Source organism: Phaseolus vulgaris, chromosome 6, assembly GCF_000499845.2.
Source record: "Phaseolus vulgaris cultivar G19833 chromosome 6, P. vulgaris v2.0, whole genome shotgun sequence".
NCBI lineage: Eukaryota > Viridiplantae > Streptophyta > Magnoliopsida > Fabales > Fabaceae > Phaseolus > Phaseolus vulgaris.
Window position 1 is genome coordinate 18,216,214 of NC_023754.2, and position 22,860 is coordinate 18,239,073.

Consider the following 22,860-nt stretch of genomic DNA (forward strand, 5'->3'; position numbering starts at 1 on the left):
CATTCCAAATCTGCTCGGCATGATGAGATAAAGTCATGTCAGTCAGGCTTTGCTTGCAATTCCACATGGAGCCTTTTTTGCTTTGCAGTCAACCTCACCACCTTCTCTAGCAATGCCTGCTTAACGAGATCGCAACAAGAATGCTCATCTTCTAAAGTCTCCACTTTGTTTCCCAACAAAGTGTTTGCATTCAAAGCCTCTTGTAGAGAGCCCCTCGATTCCGCCAACTCCTCTTTAAACCTCTCTTTCTTCTTCGAAAGAGCCCTCATTAGACACCTTATTCCCTATTTGTTTCTCTCGACAACATTGTCCGAGAGGAGCTCCATGAAAGTGTTTATCAACTCCCTATAGGAAGTTGACCTGTACAAATCTCGCTCAACCAACCTAAGCTCAGTTCTAAATAACCTTCAAGGAGTAAAGTAGATGTCTCTTCAAGAGTGTGATACTCCTTTTTGAATAACATGTTAAGGAAGACTTTTTATCGGTCACTTATTAAGTACTTACAAGTTTTACATTGGATTTATTGACCTAACCACGCATTATCAAAGGTATTTGAGTCTTGACCCCACTTATACACGTGAATCCCTCCCTAAAATACTTAATAACATCGTACTTAAGCAAAATCAGGACACTAACCAAAATTATCACACTAATACCATAATAAACTATGAGCCATAAAATATTTGGACTTGTAAAAAGCTCACAAGTACAAATCAATCTCAAAATAATATAGAAAGGACATGATCCACTATAAGTAAAGGAACATTTTTCCTTCTTAATTTTTTTTTGAAATGATTGTTAAAGTCAAACTAAAATTAGATTCTTTTACTAAAGAGGTTTAATTTCACTTATTAATTGTCAAAATGAATAAATTTTAAAAAAAATACCAAAATACATAAAACTTACCGTGTATTTAAACTGTGTAATCAAATCTCAAGTGAAGTCATACCACTTTGATAGGACTTATACATTATGATAATTTTTTAAAATTTTACCTATTTCGAGAATAAACGTGTGCAAAAAATTCCCTAAAACTAACTACATAAGTACCTACGTAAATACTCCCACCTATCACATCCAAAAATGAGAACTCAGCAGGACTGAAATTCCAAAGAACAAGAAGCTACCGAGACATACAGATTTTGAAGATGAAAACTTAGCAAGAGAAGTGATTTGATTAAAGCTACTGCGGCCTTGTAAGTAGAATTAAATACATGCACTTGATTTGATAAAAACAAGGGATGCCTTTATCCAATTGAACAGTGAGTTCATCATTGACAATGTTGATTGATCTAAGTAATTTCATGATAGTTTATCACACTATTCATGGATGAAAAATAAGTATATACTATTTATTTTTTGATGATGAAAGAAGGACGGAGAATCTGCATCAAAATATACCTTTTTTTTCAGGGAGAATCAGTTCCTAACGACTTACTGGTTGTGGTGCGACTTAGAAAGGAAATTATAAACATATGTGAAAACAAAAAGTACAAAGAAAGATGCAATTCGTTGAGTAACACGTGTAAATGTGATCTGATCACATAGACATAGCCAAAAAAAAGTGGCACACCCAAAAAGCAGAAGAAAGGGAGAGGTATAAAAGGTCCAAGAGCAACACACGACATTCTCTCTCTCTTGCATTTTCATTTTCCAATTCCCAAAACTCTTTATCCATATCACACCAAACCCAACACATTACATACCCATCCCTTTTCTTCTACCTATCCATTAATCCATTCACATCCACACACACCACAACAACTTTCAAACACACTTTTTTGCTTTTGCAGAATCATCGAAGGAGGATTAGCGCAGAGATATGGGAACGGGGACATCGAAGGACGAGGAGGAAGGGGGCAAGGAAGAGAGTGACAGGCTCGACCAAGCGGGTGGACAACTCTATGTCTCTCTCAAGATGGAGAATCACAAGCTCACTGGAGACCTTGTTCCTCACGTTTATGGCTCTCTCCCTCTCGTCGGCTCTTGGGATCCTTCCAAAGCTGTAATTTTTGTCCCTGCCCTTTTCTCATTTCGCATCATTTTCTTCTGGGATGTCTTCTTTTTCCTTGTTTCTCATTCCTTTTTCGGTTTTGGTGTTAGCTTTTCATGGAGCGGGAATCGGTGTCAATGTGGGAACTTAGCTTTGTTGTCCCTCCTAATCACGGTAATACCTTTTACTCTGTCTTTTGTTTCTGTCTCTGTTTCCCAGTTTTTTTCTTTTAGTTTGATGGTCATCCAGTAAAATCAATTTTATACTATAATTCAATCATAAATTACGTTATCGAATACTTTTAAGTAGATTTTGTAGAAGTTGATAAAGAGCAATTTAGTATAATCTCATGGGGCAATCCCACAATTACTATTTTTCTTCAAATCTGCTTGGTAGTCAGTTACTGAACCATATTGCTAGAGCTTGAAGAGTTCAGCTTGGTCGTTTTCATAGGAGGGGCCAAAACGATTTTCCAGAGACTTAGTGAAAATATCCTAAGTTGTAAACTGGGAATTGTGATGCTTCTATTTAAGCCATCTGCTAATATAGAGGGAAGCCATATGAAGGCGTTGTTCAAGAGGAACGTGATGAAGGGAAAAAAACTATTCATCTTGAAATGAATAGTCAAGAGGTTCCGAGCCACCAAAAGCCACTAATTGCAGTTTTGGAGAGCGGAATGAAGGAGAAAGGGTGTGTGTGAAGAGGGTTGAAGGGCATAGTCAGGAAGGAAAAGGTTTTGTGGCTGTTGGTCGAGGAAGTAGGGGTGCAAAGGATGCATGAGGTGAGTGGTGAAAAGGGGCAATGGTCGTGGTAACATTACAGGAAGGAGGTGGAGGAGGTAGGGGTTGACTAACCATGGGGAGATAGTAAGTGGGGTTGTGGTGAGAGGTAAGGATAGGCCAATATTTTGGAGAAGGCATAATGGTGAAGAGGTTGTATTGTAGTGACGATGATGAACTGGGGTGGCGAAGTGGGGGTCATAGCATAGGTAGTAGAGAGGGAAAAACCTGGTTGGTGAGGGAGGTAATGAAAGCTTGGAGAATTTCATAATGGTTGTCTAAGGTTTGTTAGAAGCAAGAAATGCTCATCTTGGGCCTCCAAGCTAGTTTGTAAGGAAGTAAGCATCTCATGGACGGCTTTGAGAGGATTATAAGGATCCTTGGATGAAGATTTGGGAGGCATGTCAATAACTATGAAAGCACCAAAGTTGTTAGGCGACTGCTACTATATTCTAAGAAGGAAATGCTTTGCAGGGAAGATAGTAAAGAAAGTACATAGACAATTGATATTTTTCATTGCTCTAATTTTGTAAAAGTAGTCCTACGTATATTACTGGGTAGGATTGCAGTAAAAGGGTCCAACATATACAGCTCATAAGGGTTAAATAACCGACAAAATCCTATTCTAAGATAAAGTCTTTTGTCCATGGTGGTCTGCGGGCTTTTCTTTTAGGTGGTACACTAACAGATTTCTGATTGATGACTCAATATATAGAACTTTTCTCTCTTATTCCTCCCATTCAAATGTTGCACTTTCTAATCAGCTTCATTTCTATGCACTGTCAATTTAAAAATGTTTTACACTTTTAATCAATCTGAAACCATGTAGGACAAAAAGTTATCATAAAAGTCCACAAATTAAGCATATAGTCAGTTTCTAATTGAATGACAGTGTAAAGTATATATTTTTTCATTTTTAATAATACATTGACTTGACAAAGTGTGCTGAGTAAAACAATAGATAATGGTTAAGATTATTGGGGGGGGGAGAGAAGAAATGTTTGGCTCTCAGCAATGGCTTTGTTTCCATCACCGTATTAAGGTGTCTTAGTAATATTGGGAAATGAATTGATTTTGGTTATGGAAAGTGTGTTGTTCTTGATTGTGTAGTGAAATTAAAGAGGTATTGGTTTTTGAATTATGTGTGGGTTTAGCTTGGTTGTTCTACAATCAGGATAATGCTTGTTTCCTTTCCTTGCTTTGTTTGCTTTGAGTTACATGTGCGGTTTCTAAGTGTTTTTGCATTCAAAAGTTATAATTTTAATAATTTGTCTCTTGCTTTATGAATATGTATGTGTGCATGGATCTGGGATGTAGGAAGATGCTGGATATTGGAAGAAGGGAAAAAGTTAGATAGTGAGGGACTAAAAAATCAAGCTTCTTTAGGGTTTGTTTGGACAAACTTCTTTATAAGCACTTTCAGGAGAGAAAAATAAGAAGAAAAATTGAAATTAACTTCTCCATAAGTTAAAATTAGCTTATACATATTTCTACAAACTCTGTCATGTAAGTTCTCTAAATTTTATTTTAAATTTATGTATAAGCTAATTTTAACTTACAGAAAAAATTATTTTACCTTTTGCTTATTTTTCTCTTCTAGAAGTACTTGTGGAGAAACTCGTGCAAACATATCCTTTAGAATATTAAAATAAAAATTGTGGAAGTGCGTGCAATGAGATGTGATGTAGTCACCTCACCAATTAGTGGCAACTAGGAAGCAAAATGCAAAAGAATGAATAAAAGGACTATTTTAAAAATAAAGGATAAAAGGTAAAAAAAATGAGTATATTGTATGGGACTAAAATTTAAAAATAATGTTATTAACCCTTTGTCCCTTTCTTTTCCATATCCCATCCCCTTAACAGAAGTATGCTTAATAAAATAGTACATAATGTCTTAAGATTGAGAGTTTATTGGGAAAAAAAGGAAGGATGACGTGACTCTTAGCAATGGCTTTGTTGCCTTTACCATAAGAAGGAATCCAGAATTAAGGAGTCCTGGCAATTTTGTGAATGAAAGGAGTTAGGTATGGAAATTGTGTTGTGCATGATTGTGACATTACTGAAATTGAAGGGGTGTTTAGATTTTTGAATTATATGTGGTTTCAGAAACCTTGGATTTCAAATTCCTGTTGAAGCCCAAGGACAGCAATGCACCTTGTTTTGTTGAGGAGGGTCCAAGCCACCTGCTTGTTGGGGGAGCATTGCAAGAGGATGCCAGGCTTGCATTGTTTAGGCTTGATAGCGGTGAGGTTCTTGAGTATCAAGTGTTTGTCAAAGCAGACAGGGTTTCTCCATTTGACCTTGCTGCTAGTTGGAGGGCTTATCAGGATAATTTCCGTCCATCATCTGTGAGATGGATTCCTGATGTCAGCATAAATTCAGCACCTCAGACAGGTGGTGAGGTAAGATGAAACAAAAAAAAAATCCTTCTTAGCACCTTCATTTTTCTTTGTAATCCACTGTTTCACAGAATGTTAATTTTGTTCTGAGGTTTGAGATAGTATGCACATTTGGGATGTCTTGCACTTATTAAACCTCACCTTTTTCTAAACAAAACAATATTTTTCAAATAGTTCAAAAATATTGGTCAGTTTGATATTCCAGTTAATTTTTCCTTTGATTGTTCAATATGTGATGTGTAATCAGGCATTATCTTCAATTGCAACTTTGTTTGTGGTATTTTTCTAATCTGAGGGGGATTCTACGTGCAATGTTTATTGTCAAGCTTCAAGTGATTTAGGCTTACTTTATTTTTTGGTCCAGAATTGTTCTTCTGTGGGTTTGGAACTTGATCTTGAGCATTATGTTGTCCCAACTCCAGTAACTTCTGCAAATACAGCCCATGTATATTTAGCTAACTTGACAGAGAATCCGAGGTCACCAGTTAGTGGGTCTGGCAGCTATTCATCTCCCATCAAGGTTTTACTTTCAAAACTGCATTCTATAATTATTTTATTCTTTCTAAATGAACTATTAGTTTTACAGCTTATTGTTGTGAGGATAATTGACTAATTAAAAACATAAATCAGTCCATTGTTATCCCTTTACTAAATTTTTGCTGCTTACTTTCAACCTGTTCATTTTTTCACCATGAATCCTCACTCTTTTTTTGTAATGTATCTGCAATTGGATGTACATAAGAATTTAATTGGTTCAAGATTGAACATGTCTTCTGCGCTACGTTTTTTTTATTATCAGAAATATGATATTATAATAATGTGCAAATTTGATGCTTTCTCATGAAGTTTTATTTTTCTGTATTTGTAGTGGATATGTGATTGTATTTACATAAGATTTATGACTAGCAGGCAGATGATTAACTCTACTTGATTTGACTCTCTCTCTCTCTCTTTGATATATATCTTTTTATCCTTATGAGTAACAAATAACAGTGTATGAGATGTTTAAAATGAAAATTGGCACTTCAAACCTTTCTTTTTATCCTTATGAGTAACAAATAACAGTGTATGAGATGTTTAAAATGAAAATTGGCACTTCAAACCTTAGAGGAAATACATAAGGAAGTGAGCTACTAGGTTACTATTAAACTCTGGGGAAGAGAAAAACATTAAGCTGAAGACGTGTATTTCTAAGATAATAGGGGTGCTTTATAACAAAAAGGAATTAATACAATATATAGGGGAGATTTGATATCTCTAATAATAAAGATATAATATGAGATTAAATAAAAAATGTTATATATATATATATAATCTAGATATTCCTGATTATATAGAATCAACTCCTTGTTTACATCATTATAAAAGTTACATTGACTCTTGCTCCTGCCACACGTAATTCATTACATCTAATAGGTTATGCTGATGTTCCAATCAGGAGATGGAGGTTATTGTGCCTGATCCATCTAAGATGTTTCAAAGTTCTGGAATGGTTGAATCCAAGTCAGTTGGAACATTTTCGCCTCTGCAAAGGCAAGAGAGTCAGAAGGGACTTTTTGTTGATAGAGGTGTTGGATCTCCTAGACTTGTAAAATCTTCTAGTTCAAATATTTTCTCTGCTGATACTAAGGTTTGCATAAATGATTTCCATTTCTTGTTTATTGTTCAAATTTATTGCGTGTTAAGTAACTTATCATGCTGTGAGATTTCACAAATAATGTTTCTGCTCCTTTGCCTTTTTATTGATAGAATTCAATGCCAGCTGCTGCTGGAGCTGTTGCTGCTGCAGCTGTTGCTGATCAGATGATGGGTCCCAAGGAAGATAGACATTTGGCAATTATCCTGGTATTATTCTGGCATGATGAGTATTTAGTTACCGATTCAAATCTTGGTAATTAGTTTCTCTTTTGTTATGGGATGATTTGTTTCCTTGTTTCTATTTTGTTATGAGATAACTAGTTTCTATATTGTTTAGTTTCCTTTTCTATGTTATTTTTCCTATTTTCCTTTCCATTATGCATTCTACTTAAGCCTTTGACCTGTATATGCTTAGGAGCAATCTGAATAATATTTCATTGTTTCATATCAAAAAAATTCTTGAATTGTTCATTACTGTGCTGCACTATTTACCCATTAATATCCATAGTTTTTTGTAATTCTCGGTCACTGTTTTTTATTGCTTCAATGTGGAGTTCTAGTTGTAAGTTACTTTAGAATATATGCCAAAAGCTTGAATTTGGAAATTACTTTAATGTAGGTGGGTCTGCCTGCCCGAGGGAAAACTTTCACAGCAGCTAAACTTACTAGATATCTTCGTTGGTTAGGTCATAATACCAAACACTTCAATGTTGGGAAGGTTGTTCACATTCTTAAGACCATTCATTTATTTAATCAATATACTGTGACCTATTTATAAGCTGGAAATACATTAATTGTCATGTATGAACTTTGAAGATTAACAAACTTATTTATTTATGTCACAGTATCGTCGCCTTAAGCATGGAGCTATTCAGGTAATGTTTATGTGTGAAATCATTTATGCCTTCTCCTTTAATGATTATCTGCATAACTACATATATTTAATAGCACAAAAGTTATCATCATTGCAGAGAAATGTTGTCTCACTTACGTATTTATTATCTCTTTCATTGCTGTCCCTTTGGTAGATATTGATTTGTATTTGTGAGCCTTAAACCTAGGGAGAAATGTGAATACGAAAATGAGCATAATTTTGAAAGAAATAGCCCACGTGTTTCTATAGAAGAAATTGGAATTCAATTGAATAGTTGACCCAGCTCTGCCACCAATGAAATATTGTGTAGGAATGTGACATTTTGTGCCTAAATGGGTATGTTCGCAGCATTACTCATTTGACTAAGTGGGTCTGAAGGAAATCTGGTTTGAATAGCTAGGGAATTTACATTACAGAGAATTCCACAGTTGTTGATGCTTAGGGACTTCATGATGATTTTCATGGGGTGCTGGTTTTTGTGATTTTTATACCTAGTGGAAATAAGTGAGTACAATGCCAAAGGGTCATGCATAGGTAACATTTTACATTCAGACAGAAAAAATGAAAGTAATGATCTGTTCTATTATGTTCTCCTCTGTTCCATCCCTTTTTGATGGAACCAAAATGTAGGACTTACTAACACTCAAAACAAGTATAAATTGTTAGGACTTTAGCACAGGAGGAGAGCCCAACCCAAAAATAGACCTTTAGGTAGAGAGCCTTAAAGTTTAAGTACCACATCAGGAAGCTCATCCTAATCAATGTGGAGCTCCTAACATGATTCCCTTTCTAAATGATATGTTCTAGAAATCAAAATCTTGCACCATTAGCCTCAGGTTTTCTTGGGCAATCTAAATCATGTCATTCTTCTCTGCAGTCTGCTGATTTCTTTCGAGCTGATAATCCTGAAGGCATGGAGGCACGCAATGAGGTAGTTTTTATCTATTTTTTATTATTATTTAATTTTAGTAGATTAACTGCAAGTCTGTGATAACTGACCTAGTAAAACCTATAGCTTGCATGCTGGGCCATAATTGTTTATTATTGCTAATTATTTAAAATTCTGTGATTGTTTTGCTACTATATTTTGTTGAATCTTTCCATGGGACTATATTCTTTCTTGAATCTTTTTCATTTTACAAATTATTTTGTCATTGGGCGAGGAAACCAAAATAACTGTTTTTGTTTCCTGAATCATCCATGCCACTGTTTACTGGATAAAAGTAATATTTATCATGTTCGACTATTCTATATGATTGTTAAGTACAGCATATTGCAAGACCTCAAAAAGGATGGGAAATCAGACAGTGAAAAACAAGGGGTTGACATAGTTTAATCCTTTTTTCTATGTACAAGGGTTGATGTTATAATGCTAAGACTGATTTATTTTTAACAAGTTCGTTAATATAAGGTAAGATCAACCAGCTAATCTAGAATAAATGAACCAAAAGAAAAAATCATATTAGGAGGCATCAACATGTTTAGACCGTGTTAACCTTCAATATAATGTTACTTCAAATATTTGATTTATAATGTTTCTCATAAAGTTGACACCACGTTGACCCTTTCTCTGTGTACATAGTTTTAATATATCACGTGCCATTAGGTAGCAGCACTGGCTTTTGAAGATATGTTCTCTTGGATGCAAGAAGGTGGCCAGGTAAGTTCATTTTTATTGTATATTTTTGTTACTTTAATGTGTTCTTTCATATTTTATGCTAAGTTTTAATTTTGATTTAGGTTGGGATATTTGATGCCACAAACAGTAGCAAGGAACGAAGAAATATGCTGATGAAATTGGCTAAAGGAAGATGCAAGGTAGTCAAAGATGGAACTGAAATAAGAATACGATATTTAATTTTGAACTCTTCTGATCCATAGTTGTTTTCATTGTAGATAATCTTCCTTGAAACAATATGCAATGATGTAAATATAATTGAAAGGAATGTTCGTCTGAAAATTCAGCAAAGTCCTGATTATGCAGAAGAGTAATGTTTCTTTTAAAACCTGTGATATTTTGATGGCTATGTGTACATATGCAATTAACTTTCTTTTGCAGGCCAGATTTTGAGGCTGGATTGCATGACTTTAAAAATCGTCTAGCCAATTATGAAAAGGTACATGTATACCATACTGTGTTCTTTTAATGACTGTCCAAGCTGAGGTTTTTCCTTAAATAATATTGATTCCATGCACCAGGTTTATGAAACTGTAAATGAAGGATCTTACATAAAAATGATTGATATGGTCAGTGGACATGGTGGACAAATACATGTAAGCTCAATGTTTATTCCTTTGTTTCATCAAACATAATCCTTTTACGTAGTTGATTGTTGAGTTGCCTAGTCATAGATTGCATTTGAAAGTTTATTGTCCGTATAGTGGCTGTTATTTGATAGTTGAAAGTGATTGAATGAAGTAATATCATACAAGAAATCTGTGATGGGATTAGCATTGTAGATAATTGTAGAAAATGCAAAAATGTTAAAATATGTGTAGTTCAGCAGCATATTGAATGTGTTCTTTCCCTTTCCTTCATTGTGTTCCCTGTATGATTGGACATAACTGGTTTGGGAACCGGCTCTGTTCAGTCAGTGACTTAGGTCACGTTAGTAAGTATTACCAGACTCTAATAGAACCTAGATGTAAATTGTAGTTGCAGTGACATCTTAATCACAGCATCTTGGAAATTGAAATGGTTTAGTTTCACCCATATCTTTAAATCATTATATTCTTTTTTTTATTTCTCTTTGTCTTATTTATTTATTCCATGGTTGACTGAAAGCACAAAATTCAAGATGTGCTTGTGCTGTGAAGAATTAGTATTTGAAAGGAGTATTGCTATCTACAACAGGTCACTTAAAAGCACTAATTCAGAACGTTTTGCTTGTCTTAGAATTGGTTGGTTCTTCTTACTTTTGTGAACACTTGCTGAGATTGAATGTATAGTTTACTCGTGTGCATGTCCTTGAGTTTTGCTGGCTTTGATTTGTTAATTGTTAATAACTTCTGTCTTTTGGTCTAGGTGAACAATATTAGTGGCTATCTTCCTGGACGAATTGTCTTTTTCTTGGTAAGTTTTTTTAAATGTAGTCAAATACCAAAATTACAGTCCAAGATTGACATACATGCACAAACAAAATAAACAATTAAGTTGATTAATATATTCACCTGACCCAAATATTGACAAAATGTAAATGACCTATCACTCTGAACTTTTATCCTTCGAAGGTACAAAGTTCCGTAAAATTAACCCACATTATGTGATGTAAATAATTTGGTTGTCTTATGAGATTAAATGCATAATTGAGCTTTCACAATTGGCCTCTTGAAAAGCCAGGGTTATTTTAGGGTACAATGCTTTGTTTTAGTGGCCAGGGTCTGACTTTATCGTTTATATCAGATGCAAGAACAGAATCTTCTAAAAATCAAGAGAACATTTCTATGATACTTTCCTTATAACTCCTCAAATACAAAGTTCTATTAGCTGAACTCAAATCCTTACTATTCTACTCAATCTGAAAGAAAGAACAAAGTGTCTTTTGTTGACTGTGGAAAAGATGGATAGCTATTAATTATAAGCAGGTATTTCTTAAATTTTGTTTTAGGAATAATGCTGGCGACATGATGCAGGAAAGTAAAATATTAAATTTAATAGGCCAGGGTTAGGAATTATTTACCAGATTAAGGTAAAATATTATCGAATAAAACCATTGTATTTTATGCTTACATAAGGGAGGTTTACAATAATTAAGACGTAGCTAATATAATATCCAAGTTGACTCATGTTAACTTTATGGAACATGAAATACGCAAAACCCATGGATGCTGGAACTAAGTTAATTAACTAGTTTTTTATATTCAATCATAAATGCATGTGTATTTTCCTGAAAAATGTTACTGAGCTTATTGCACTGCTCAATCTAAATTTGACTTAAATGGACATGTTTTTCTTGGTGCATGGTTATGAAATGAAAATGGTTTTTATAGAAGATTAATGATAGTTGAAAAAGTTATATATTTTAGAAAACTAATATCTACGAACCAGAAATGGTAACTTTGTATTTTAGATTAATGATAGACTTTGTATCAATGGTAACTTTTTATGAATAGCCAGAAATTTTCTTCTATTTAATTTTCATACATTTCTATGAACCTCAATTTATGTGCTGCAGGTAAATACACATCTTACTCCACGCCCAATATTACTTACTCGACATGGGGAAAGTCAGGATAATGTGAGAGGAAGAATTGGAGGAGATACTGCAATAAGGTATTTTCTTAGTTTTGGTTTTTGAAGTTTCCATTCAATGTAAATATGAAGTTGAGGGTGATATTTTTGATGAATATAAATCAGTATACGAACAATCTGGCCACTGTTTTGTTTTATTAGCAAATACATTGTGGAAAGTGGGGTTTTATTATTTGAAAACCTTTAAGATTCCCTGTCTTCTTTTTCTTAAATCTCCCCCTCACCCCTTTCAATTGTAGAAATAAGGCTTGTGACTTCTAGTGTAATTTCACATTTGGTTTCCAAGGGAAGATAAAGCAAAGGGTTGTTAGATAATAAATTCAAGGACTTTCATGGATGTTTGAAATGGTAAAATAGTTATAATGTTTGATTGTTGGCTCAGTACTCTCTTTTCTATGTGACATCTGGCATTTTTTAGATTCAATTTTAATATTTGGCTGAATTCTAGAGCTCTATGCAATTTGTTGTTATAGTGAGGCTGGGGAACTTTATTCGAAGAAACTTGCTAAGTTTGTCGGAAAGCGTCTCAAATCAGAACGAGCTGCTTCTGTAAGCTTTATCAACTGTATAAATTTATTCTCTTTCATTTTCCTTGAAATTCAATGCTCAAACAGTTTATGCATGAAGCTATTGTCCTTCTACACTTATATGGCTAAGTCCTTGTCTGCTAAATCTGCATATAGCATTTATGTTGAATTGTGTTCTGGTGTCAATGATTATAGGAATATGCTAAACAGCATGTATAATAAGCAAGTTTAAAGTGATGGATGGTTTGTGATATTTTGTAACTGGTTGTCTAGATTTGGACTAGTACACTACAACGAACAATTCTGACAGCAAGTCCAATTGTTGGGTTTCCCAAGGTAAGTGTCAATCTTAAGCTGATTTTTGTGTACTGCAGTGTTATTTATTTCACAAGAAATAGTTTCTCAAGTTTACACATTATGACCTACTATCTATATGTTAGATACAATGGCGTGCACTTGATGAGATAAATGCAGGGGTGTGTGATGGTATGACATACGCTGAAATCAAGAAAAACATGCCAGAGGAATATGAGTACGTTGCAAACTCGTACTCTCTTTCTTCTTATGCAGCTAAATATATCAGATATCAAATAAGCACAGTGTGAAACTTCTATTGTTTTGGGGTTAGAAGATAATCAAGTCATGGCTATTATCCCACCCCTCTTTTCATATTGCAGGTCCCGCAAGATGGACAAGCTTAGGTATCGTTATCCTCGTGGCGAGTCTTACTTGGATGTTATTCAAAGGTGCATTTTATGTTATGAACATTATTTAGCTCCTTGCTTCAATTTGCTTGATACAAATAACTCCATTTTTACTAATAATACAGGTTAGAACCTGTAATTATAGAGCTTGAGCGACAACGAGCACCTGTTGTTGTGATATCTCATCAGGTTGTACACAAGACATTAAGCTAAATCCCTGCTTCTATGGTTCACTTGTTCTAATCACTGACGTTTTCAATACTTTTCTCATTGCAGGCAGTTTTGAGGGCACTATATGCATATTTTGCTGACAGGCCTTTGAATGAAATTCCGCATATTGAGGTTAGCTGAACTTCTATCATATATGTTTACTAGATAATTGACTTGGTTGCAAATATTTAAAGAACAACGAATAAGGCCTCACAATTCTTGATAAGAAAAGGAGAAAACACAATATCATTAGTCTTGATGTTACTATTCTCCAATCAGATTTGGAGTTTTATCTAGGTAAGTGTATTATGGAAGTGGAACTTCAAATTTGATTGGAGAACAATGGCTTATATTGCTTCTAAGTTTTCTTTATACGAATTGATGCATAGACACTTGTGTGCTACAACATGGCTAGAGAGACTCAAACATTTCTATCAATGTATACAATCTCAAGTATTAGACAGAAGAGTTTACAAAGCATAAACTACAGTTTCTGGTTGATAAATGGAATGAATATTGCCTTACTTTCTTATACTTATATTTACTTTTTGTTTACAAATTTTGGTGATGTTCATCATATCAGTTGGATAAATGATGAGTTGGTGAATGATGATGAATATGGTGAAGATATCTAATGTGAGATTTGTGATTTCCAGGTTCCTCTTCATACGATAATTGAGATACAAATGGGAGTCACTGGTGTCCAAGAAAAAAGATATAAACTAATGGACTGAAATGAATTGAAGAAAAGATGCTTTCCCTTAGAACCAATTATCCATTCTTCTGATTTCAATTTATTGGCAAAATGTAATATTGCCCTTAATGGACTACTTTGTTCAAAATTACCATTTTGAAGGCAATTTATGCTCTTCAAATTCAATATTGTTTCACTTCAACTGTAAATGACATATCTTTCACAAATATTATACACACGCCATACTATTATAAGTGTAATGTGATAATTCTTTTTTGTTGTTGTAAATACCACTGGGAGGAGGAATAAATGTTATTCATTTATGTTCTAGTTTTAATATTATGGGACATGTTTAAACAATTTTCTTTATATACAATTTTAGTTGAAAAAATGAAATGAATTTCTTTATAAGTTAAAAATATTATGTGAGAGAATTTTTTATGAATTAGTTTATAAATGTAAAAGTTTATTTCATTTTTCTTTTAATTTCTTATTCTAAAAGTGCTCCTGTTGAAAACCTTGAGTCCTTTAATAGAGTATTGTTCCCAGTTTTGCATATCTCCCTCCTCTTTTGATATGAATTTGTCTCCTCTAAACTAAAGTACTTTGCAATCTTTAAATGATTTTAAATCAATGGTTGATTTTGTTTGTATATCTTTAGTAGTTTTATATGGATTAAATATAGTAGGGATGTAGATTTCATTTTTTAATCATAAGCGTTAAAATAATATTTTTATGATATTTTTAGAGGTTAATATATTATCTTTTATAAAAAATTATTTAGTTAATATTTAAAGTAGTACATGAAGGTTATATTTACTCCTTCATATATACAGAAATAAGATACAAATTTCACACATGACAATAATTAATATGAATTTTTATTTTTGAGACAAAAAGAATATATCGTGTATCCCTAACTTCTATATATTATTTTAATTTTGTGTCTATTCAAACTCTAAACAATTCATTAATTACTATTACAAAGTGGACTTTAAGTCTAACTCAACTCCATAAAACTGACTCATAGGGTTGAGGTTTGCACCCACTTATATACCATGAAAGACTCTAATCTCTAGTCGATGTGGGATCTCCAACACACCCCTTACGCCGAGACTATATATTATGGGTGGTCCGATAGTGGCCCGATAACGGGTGACACGATAGGTCCAACAAATACTCACTAGGATAGGTTTGTACCCACTTATATACAATGAAAGACTCTAATCTCTAGTCGATGTAAAATCTTTCTTTTTCTTAGAAAAATGTTTTCACACCTATTATTGTGTCACACAGTTGGCACTCCCAGCACATGTGACGATGAAAAAAAAGTAATAAAAAAAGAAAAAAAAATGAGATTTTTATTTTCTCTTGTTTACTATGGTTTAAATACTCATACGATGAAAAAGAGAGATATGTAAAAACAGAAGTAATTTGGTCTTTTAAATACAACAAAATGTGTCCTTCTCTTTTGGAAAAATATTATTTGACAATTAAAAAAGTATGAATTTAAGAATAATTTTTTTTTTCAAGTTATTAATAACCAAGAAAAGGAAAGTAACATTTTTTTTTGCTTTCTTACCTTTTTCACTTTCTTAAAGATAATTGGTAAAAAAATTAAAAAAATAAAGACTTCATCTTATTTTCATTGTTTTGTTTTCAAATGACGAAGATCCTTTCCACTCTTCTCATCATGATGAGTTTGGTTAATCTGACAAATATTAGTTTATCTTATTTCTCATTTATTTTTATTTAATTAAATGTTTTTAATTTGACTTTATTTCTCATTAATTTTACTCATTATTTTTTATTTCACCCATCATATTTCTCTTCTCTGAATTGTGAATATTCCATACATACCCTTTTGCCACATCTGTAAAGACATGATTGGAAGAGTAGAGTGTAGCAAAGCATCTACCTACATCTTGACTTCTATGTTGTCTGCTCCCATCAAACAATGAATTCTTGAACTCATCCCCATCCTCACTGTCACAACACAACCTAAGACCTAACCCACCCTTCTCATCACTCCTACCATGCTTATATTTTTATCTACATAAATCTTAACCTATCCTTTCAAAATATTATTTAAACAATTTTTGTTTTATTTTTTAATAATTAATTTACAAATCATTATGTGTATCACATTTTTAATTAAGTTTCTTGAAAGTAATTAAAGTTACGTAAGTGGTCGAGAAGAACTTTACACACACTATTTGAAGGTTGAACACGGATCAAACATTTAAAGATAAATATCGTGTTAAGACCATTAAACGAAATATATATGTACAAAATCTTCTTTTAATCACAATATTAACTCAAAAAATCGTGTCATATACTGACCCACCTGATATTCGTATGAATACACGTTTACGTATATAAAACAATAATTAATACTCCAATCACTATATACAAAATTATAAATTCTGACTTTAACGTGTCTTTTGTAGGTACTCCACCTCTGACTGAGATCGAAAATTGTAATAAAAAATCAAACTATCAACAATTGTTTGAGAGACAACTCTTTTTTCTATAACAATATATTGTAAATATAGAGAGATCAAAGAAAGAAAGAATAAGAATAAGAGTGCATTAATATTAAAAATGCAGTACAATATGTATGGAAAGTAAACTAAAAGCACATTAGAGAATAATGAGTAGAGTGATGATGAAATAAGAAAAAGAAGTATGCAATAATTTTGAAGTGCATGGGAAGAGGTCATAGGTCCCTCTTGACATGATACAATAATTACATGGTGGCAGTTTGGGGTACGTCAGAGTTCACGAGCCTTTGTGATTGAATATGAACATTTCACACACACAGCATGGCATGTCTAAAATGGTGGTCGGAAGCATGCAGCATAAAATGGTGGAATCTATGCAAAGATATCTACTGTTGTTGCTTTTGTCATTTAGCTTCCGTTGTAGGGTGCTCAAGGTGTGCCAAAATAAGTGTAGAAAACAATGCCTCTCATTTCCACTCACATGGGACCCTTCAACATCCTTTATCCTTTTTAAACAATAATGCTCACCCCAACCCCAAATTCTACTCAAACAAATATCTCCTTATGTTCATATATTCCAAATAATTAAACATTATTCACACTCTCAAATATATGCTTTTCTTTTCCAAATCAAGAGGTCTCATTTTACATTTAGTTCATTCATTAATTCTCACAAGCCTCACTAGTGTCAACAAATTTTGTTTCTAAGCAAAAAATGGATGAACCAAGGTTACCTTTCCTTGGTGTACTTTGCGTTTGGTGCAACTTCTTGCAAAAATCTAAAGAATCTTGACTCGGAATTATATGCCTTGGTATCCCCTAAATTCGCCACATTAGTGAAATTACGTATGGTCCATTCTATTACACCAAAAACTTAATAAAATAGTAAGAAATTTTGATGAGTTTGTAGAAGGATAATTGATGAAAGAGTTAAAAAATGAGAGCACCGAAACCATGGTCTAGAAAAACCTATGTAGTATAAAGTATTAAGAAGAGTACACTGCTCCACATGAATATAATAAAATTCAGGCACCATCTTTCTGCTGCCGTCGCCTTCACGAGTCCTTCATTTCTGCACCTTTTTCTCATCACATCACTCTCTCGTCCTCGGCTATAGGGATTCTTCTTTGACTTCAATAACACCCCTTTCTAGTTTAATATATACAAAATAATGCATCAGAACACACAAATTTGTTGCTAACCACTACACGCAAGTGTATCATATGCAAGAGGCAACACCCCTAATTTATTCCATCATACAATACTAGCTTCACTCTCACGTAATCACTTTCACATGACACTAACAAAACACACCAACAACGCCCCCAATCTACTACTCTATTATGTATATTTTGTCTCTACAAGTGTCATATTAAAGTTCATAAAATTTGTTCTGTAAATTCAGTTTGTAAAATGCTTAACATGATTGTTTTAATAAGATTTTATCTTTCTCAAAATTATCTGCAAAATATTCAGTATCTGGTATAGTTTTTTGGAACAAAAATATGTTACAGAGTGTATCTAAAATACATATATATCCACCCACCCACAGAAAACAGACACCCTTCAAGTCCAAACCTTTGAGCCAAAACCAAACACCCTTTTGGCCACTCTTCACAATGCCAACCCAACCTGACTCACCCAACACGTTGACCCAAATGTTTCAGAACATCTTCTCAGACAACAGTAACATTATGCTTGCAGCCATCATTTCCCTTCTCCTTGTCATCCTTTTTGTCCTCCTTCTCCACCTCTATGCCAAATGGTTCCTTGCTCAGGCACAGGCTCAGGCACACGCCCGCCGTCGACGCCGCCGCCGACGAACGACGGTGACTGTCTCCGACGTCCTTGGCCCGGCAAGGTTCCACCACTTCCACGGCTTCAACATAGAAGACTCCTCACCCCTCTCAACCAAAGGCCTTGATTCTTCCACCATCAGAGCAATTCCTCTCTTCATCTATGAGCATAACAGGGCCAATGAAGATGAAGAACTTGATTGTGTGATTTGTTTGAGTGCCTTTGAGGGTGGTGAAGTGGGAAGGTGTTTGCCAAAGTGTGGCCATGGTTTTCATGTGGAGTGCATTGACATGTGGTTGAGTTCACACTCCAATTGTCCTATTTGTAGAGCCCCCATTGTAGTAAATGTTGTTGAGAGTGATTCTTCTCAGGTTGTGTCTTCAAGAGATCATGGTGATGAATATGGTGGTTCTGATTTTGAGATTGTGATTGATGCTGGTTCTGATGAGAGTAGAGAGAGTGAGACCGGGAGTGGTAATGGTAATGGTAATGGCAACGTAGGAGCAAGAACAAGTGTTTCTGTGTCAGAAACTTCTTTCTCATTTTTTGGGTGCTCTTTGGAGAGAATGCTTGGCAAGGTTTTCCCATCCACTAATTAATGTAAATTAATTAATCACTTGCTTGAGATGTATATTCTGCAAGATTTACCATGAAATGAGGATCATCAACTACAGTTCTGTACAGGTTTCTCTGTTTCATCCCTCTCAGAAATTATTCTAGGCCTTGAAGCTGTCAAAAGTTTTTTTTCTTCATGTTTTTGACTGCTTTTTTCTGCATTTCACCATGTTATACTATTAAATAGGTTGTTGAATTTCATTAAGAGCATGTTTGGAACACTGACCTCACTTCATATTTACTAAAAATGTCAAATCATAACAAGCTTAGTGCATGTTTAGGTTATTGTAAAAATTCTTGCAACACACATCCCAATGTACGCTTAAAGCATAAATTAAGATTGGGTTTTTTCTGAAAATGTAAATCTGGAGCCTCAGCATATTTAGTCAAACAGTTTTAAATGATGCAAAAACTACTTCTTGTTGCTTTTCTTTGACAGTGGACTATCTGAGTTGCAGAAGAAACTCCAACATGAAACATCATTTGTATTTTTATTTAGATTTGTTCTATGTGATACATTACAAAAACTTGTACAAATTTAATTTGATCTTAATTATTGTTTCTTAAACCATACTGAAAACTTGTACAAGGAACACCTATTGATAATTAGCCAACTAAGTTATTTAGAGCTCTCAATTTTTTTTTTATGGGGTAAGTTGAGCTGGCTGGTACTACCTGCATGCTTACATCATAGGTCAGTTAACTTTCACTGCTTAAGAAATCTTTTTGCTTAGACTAAATCCATGGCAATCTATGAGCATCACTTTATGCTGCATTGTATTTAAGAGCAATGCAGCTAGGAACTAGCAACCACACTCTATTGCTTCTTTTGAACATAGTAGAGGAGGAAAGTAACAAAGGTTCACACTAGGGTAGGTGCATAAACCAAAGGAAAAAGACAAAAGACAGTACTTACTAATTAAGCACTTAACTGTGCTGCATATATATATATAGACACACCTTTTATCAGCAATTGATTGTCCTGAAGACTAGAGTTGTGTTGTTTTCTGTCACTATCCTCTAGTCCAAAAAATGTGGCTCGGTTCATCATTCTGTCCTATATCATTTATTCAACAATTTAAACCAAATTAGTTCAGATAATTTGAATTTGAATTTAACTTTGTTTCAAGAGTCATGAATAATTAGTCATAATAACCTTGTCATTGTGTTTTAAGCAGAGAGTATAAAGTAGTCTTACTCATTTCTATACAGACAACTGTGTGCACTGTACAGGCTTTGATGATTTGTTGTCAGTGTTTGATTTGTTTGAATAGTTGTACAAGAAGCCAAGGGTGGAGAGGGTCAAACAAACTGTGTATTAAAAATGATGTATGCTTCACACAATTTAATGCACACCTCGGCCTGACCCAGAGAAAAATGTTTGGTCAATACTGCATACAGAAAACAGAACATGACTATATATACATTCACAGTTGGCTTCTTCTGCCCATGCTTTTCCCTTTCATAGCTACACTGTTTTCATATCCAAATATATGTTTTAAAATATTTTTAGTTTTGCAAGATAATTGACTTTTATTTTTCCTTTTCTTTTTTTTATATCTCTAACTCTCTTTTTTTTAATTTTTGTTAAATAATTTTTTATTTATTTTTGAAAAATATTTTTCTTTGATTTTCATTCTTACAAATTCTGAAGTTGTTATTTTTTTTCTTACATATAACATTCATATTCACGTTAATCTAATTTTTTTAGGATTTTTTTTAATTATTAAAATAGACAAAGTTTTAAAAATTAATAAAATTGGTAAATCATATTACATATTCAGATTTCAACTAATTTTACTGAAGTCGTGTTGTATATATAACTTCAATTGAAAACTAATTACATTTTAGTTGTATTATCTTCACATAATTTTTTTACAATAAATCGTGTCAATTTTTGACACGATTTATTCGTTTTGATAATTTTTTAAAATTTAATCATTTTATAATTAACATATAAAATTATCTTATTTTAATAAAATAAAAAATCAATCTTTGAGAAGTATTTTCAACCGTAATAATCTCACTTTAAGTTAAACACGTAACGAGTGTTATATGAGGAAATGGAATAAAAATGACAAATTTCAGTGAAATAAAAAAATATAAAGAGATCAGAACGTACTTATTTCACAGTGAATAAAATCAAATTTAAACTGTTTATATGTTTTCATTATAAATTAAACTTGATGTGAATCTAGAATGGTGTGACATGTATTTATTTTAATTTGTGAAAAAAAAATTACCCTTCAAAGCTGTTTTAGTTTTTATAGTATTTACTCATTAGTGATGGAAAGATGGTTGACTAAATTCGATGATGGGTTGGGGTTGGATCTTGAATATGTGGTTTTTTCCTTCAATGCATTTAATGGTGTATGGCCATGCCAACAACACATCACTAATTAATCTCACCCAGATGCCAAAAATATTTAATATAACACTCTAAGTTCTATTTTATCTATTCTTAAGCACTAATCAAATATAATACACTATGCAGTATTATATAATATAACATCTTGATAAAAAAAAACTATAATATACTGTGATACAATATTATTATAATATAATAAGATATATTTATACTTTGCAAAGGAGTGTAAAAAAATTCTGTGTTAGTTACTTTTAGTTCCATTATCAAGTACTCTTCACCAAATTTTCACAAGTCTCTTTGAATATACTTTTTATAAAAAAAATTTGAAAAAAAAATATAATAAGCTTCTCAAAAAGTTAAAATTAATTTATAAATAAGCTAGTTTCTACAAATTATCTGGTTCATTTTCTTAACTTTTTTAAAACTACTTTTTTTTTTTTATAAAATGGAGCTCATCCAAATATTCTTATAATAAAATTTAGTAGTGAATTTTTTTATAGATTGAATTTCACTTTTGCTCTTTAATTATTTCAAAATATCAAGAAAGAAATGGAATTACATAAATTGATTTATAATTGTTCTAGTACAGGTATCTAATATCAATTAGAGTTAATGTTAAAAGAAGTTTATATATATATATATATATTTTAATCTATAGAAATGTATTTTAAAAATAAAATTGTAACATAACACCAACTTTTTTAAAATAGAGAATATCTTCCCAACATGCATATGAGATGAACACTCTTAAAAAATATTCTAACAATAACATCAAATTAGACATGAAAACATTTCAATTTGTGTATTATCATACTATTATAAAATGCTACAATTATATCACTTGGTTGTTTTCTAAAATTGTTTTTTACTAGATGTTATTTTACCAATTAAAATAGAATTATATTATTTTATGCCATTATCAATATTCTATATACAAAACAAAAATAAAAGACTGTAATTTTCTACCTTAATAATTGTTTATTTATGGAAGTATGATTTTAAATTCTAAAAAAATTATTTCAGATAGGACAATTCCTCCCTTTCTATTTTATTTCTTAAAAAATCCTGAAACAATTTTAGGCTACTGATTGCTAGTTAATTTCTCATCTAAAAAATCTATCTATAATTATAAAATTAAGAGAAAGTATATTTTTAGTCTGAATACTTACGATAAAATTGATTTTTGATTTTGTCATATTTTTAAATTTATTTTTTAGTCTCTTAACCTTGAGAGACATTTAGCCACTATTTAACTTTGGAGTAGTAAAAAACCGCAATTTCTAATCATGAAAAGCAATTATTAAAAATTGGAAGACTTAATTCATCCACTTAAAAGTAGAGGAATTGAAATAAATTTTAAGAAAAAATATATTAAAACATATTATTTTTCTAAAATTAATCATTTGATAAAATCCTGTCCAAAATTGTTAAATAATTATTTGGTTAAATAAGTCAACGATGCTGTAACTCATGTCGGGGCCTTGGTTGAAAAAGCAACTGCAGT

General features: G+C 32.6%; 3 protein-coding genes across 4 annotated transcripts in view; all 3 read left to right on the plus strand.

Annotated features, from left to right (window-relative positions):
- The window catches only part of LOC137831492 (uncharacterized protein At5g43822-like), an 81,475-nt gene that overhangs the window by 37,467 nt on the left and 21,148 nt on the right, over positions 1–22,860 (plus strand). The gene's annotated exons all lie outside the window — the stretch shown is intronic.
- Positions 1,624–14,402, plus strand: LOC137831487 (6-phosphofructo-2-kinase/fructose-2,6-bisphosphatase-like). 2 transcript variants are annotated; one of them, XM_068639174.1, is made up of 23 exons: positions 1,624–2,005; positions 2,104–2,167; positions 4,881–5,176; positions 5,538–5,693; positions 6,612–6,803; positions 6,923–7,018; positions 7,431–7,529; positions 7,657–7,686; positions 8,563–8,616; positions 9,292–9,345; positions 9,426–9,503; positions 9,582–9,673; positions 9,745–9,802; positions 9,885–9,959; positions 10,711–10,758; positions 11,861–11,958; positions 12,411–12,486; positions 12,738–12,800; positions 12,905–12,996; positions 13,142–13,210; positions 13,294–13,357; positions 13,445–13,510; positions 14,035–14,402. In XM_068639174.1, the coding sequence occupies exons 1-23, from the start codon at positions 1,823–1,825 to the stop codon at positions 14,110–14,112; spliced, it is 2,181 nt and encodes a 726-aa protein (XP_068495275.1). In that variant the 5' UTR covers positions 1,624–1,822; the 3' UTR covers positions 14,113–14,402. The 2 variants fall into 2 exon arrangements, with proteins under 2 accessions (XP_068495275.1, XP_068495276.1); XM_068639175.1 differs by lacking the exon at positions 4,881–5,176 and having other exon boundaries at positions 1,936–2,005.
- Positions 18,005–19,187, plus strand: LOC137831483 (RING-H2 finger protein ATL63). Its single transcript, XM_068639171.1, has one exon. The coding sequence runs from the start codon at positions 18,082–18,084 to the stop codon at positions 18,970–18,972; it is 891 nt and encodes a 296-aa protein (XP_068495272.1). The 5' UTR covers positions 18,005–18,081; the 3' UTR covers positions 18,973–19,187.

Coding starts and splice junctions, on each gene's coding strand:
- LOC137831487 (XM_068639174.1), top strand. CDS start 1,823: ATGGGAACGGGGACATCGAAGGACGAGGAGGAAGGGGGCAAGGAAGAG. Junction 9,803..9,884: donor GTCTAGCCAATTATGAAAAG/GTACATGTATAC, acceptor TCCATGCACCAG/GTTTATGAAACTGTAAATGA. Junction 12,997..13,141: donor AACATGCCAGAGGAATATGA/GTACGTTGCAAA, acceptor TTCATATTGCAG/GTCCCGCAAGATGGACAAGC.
- LOC137831483 (XM_068639171.1), top strand. CDS start 18,082: ATGTTACAGAGTGTATCTAAAATACATATATATCCACCCACCCACAGA.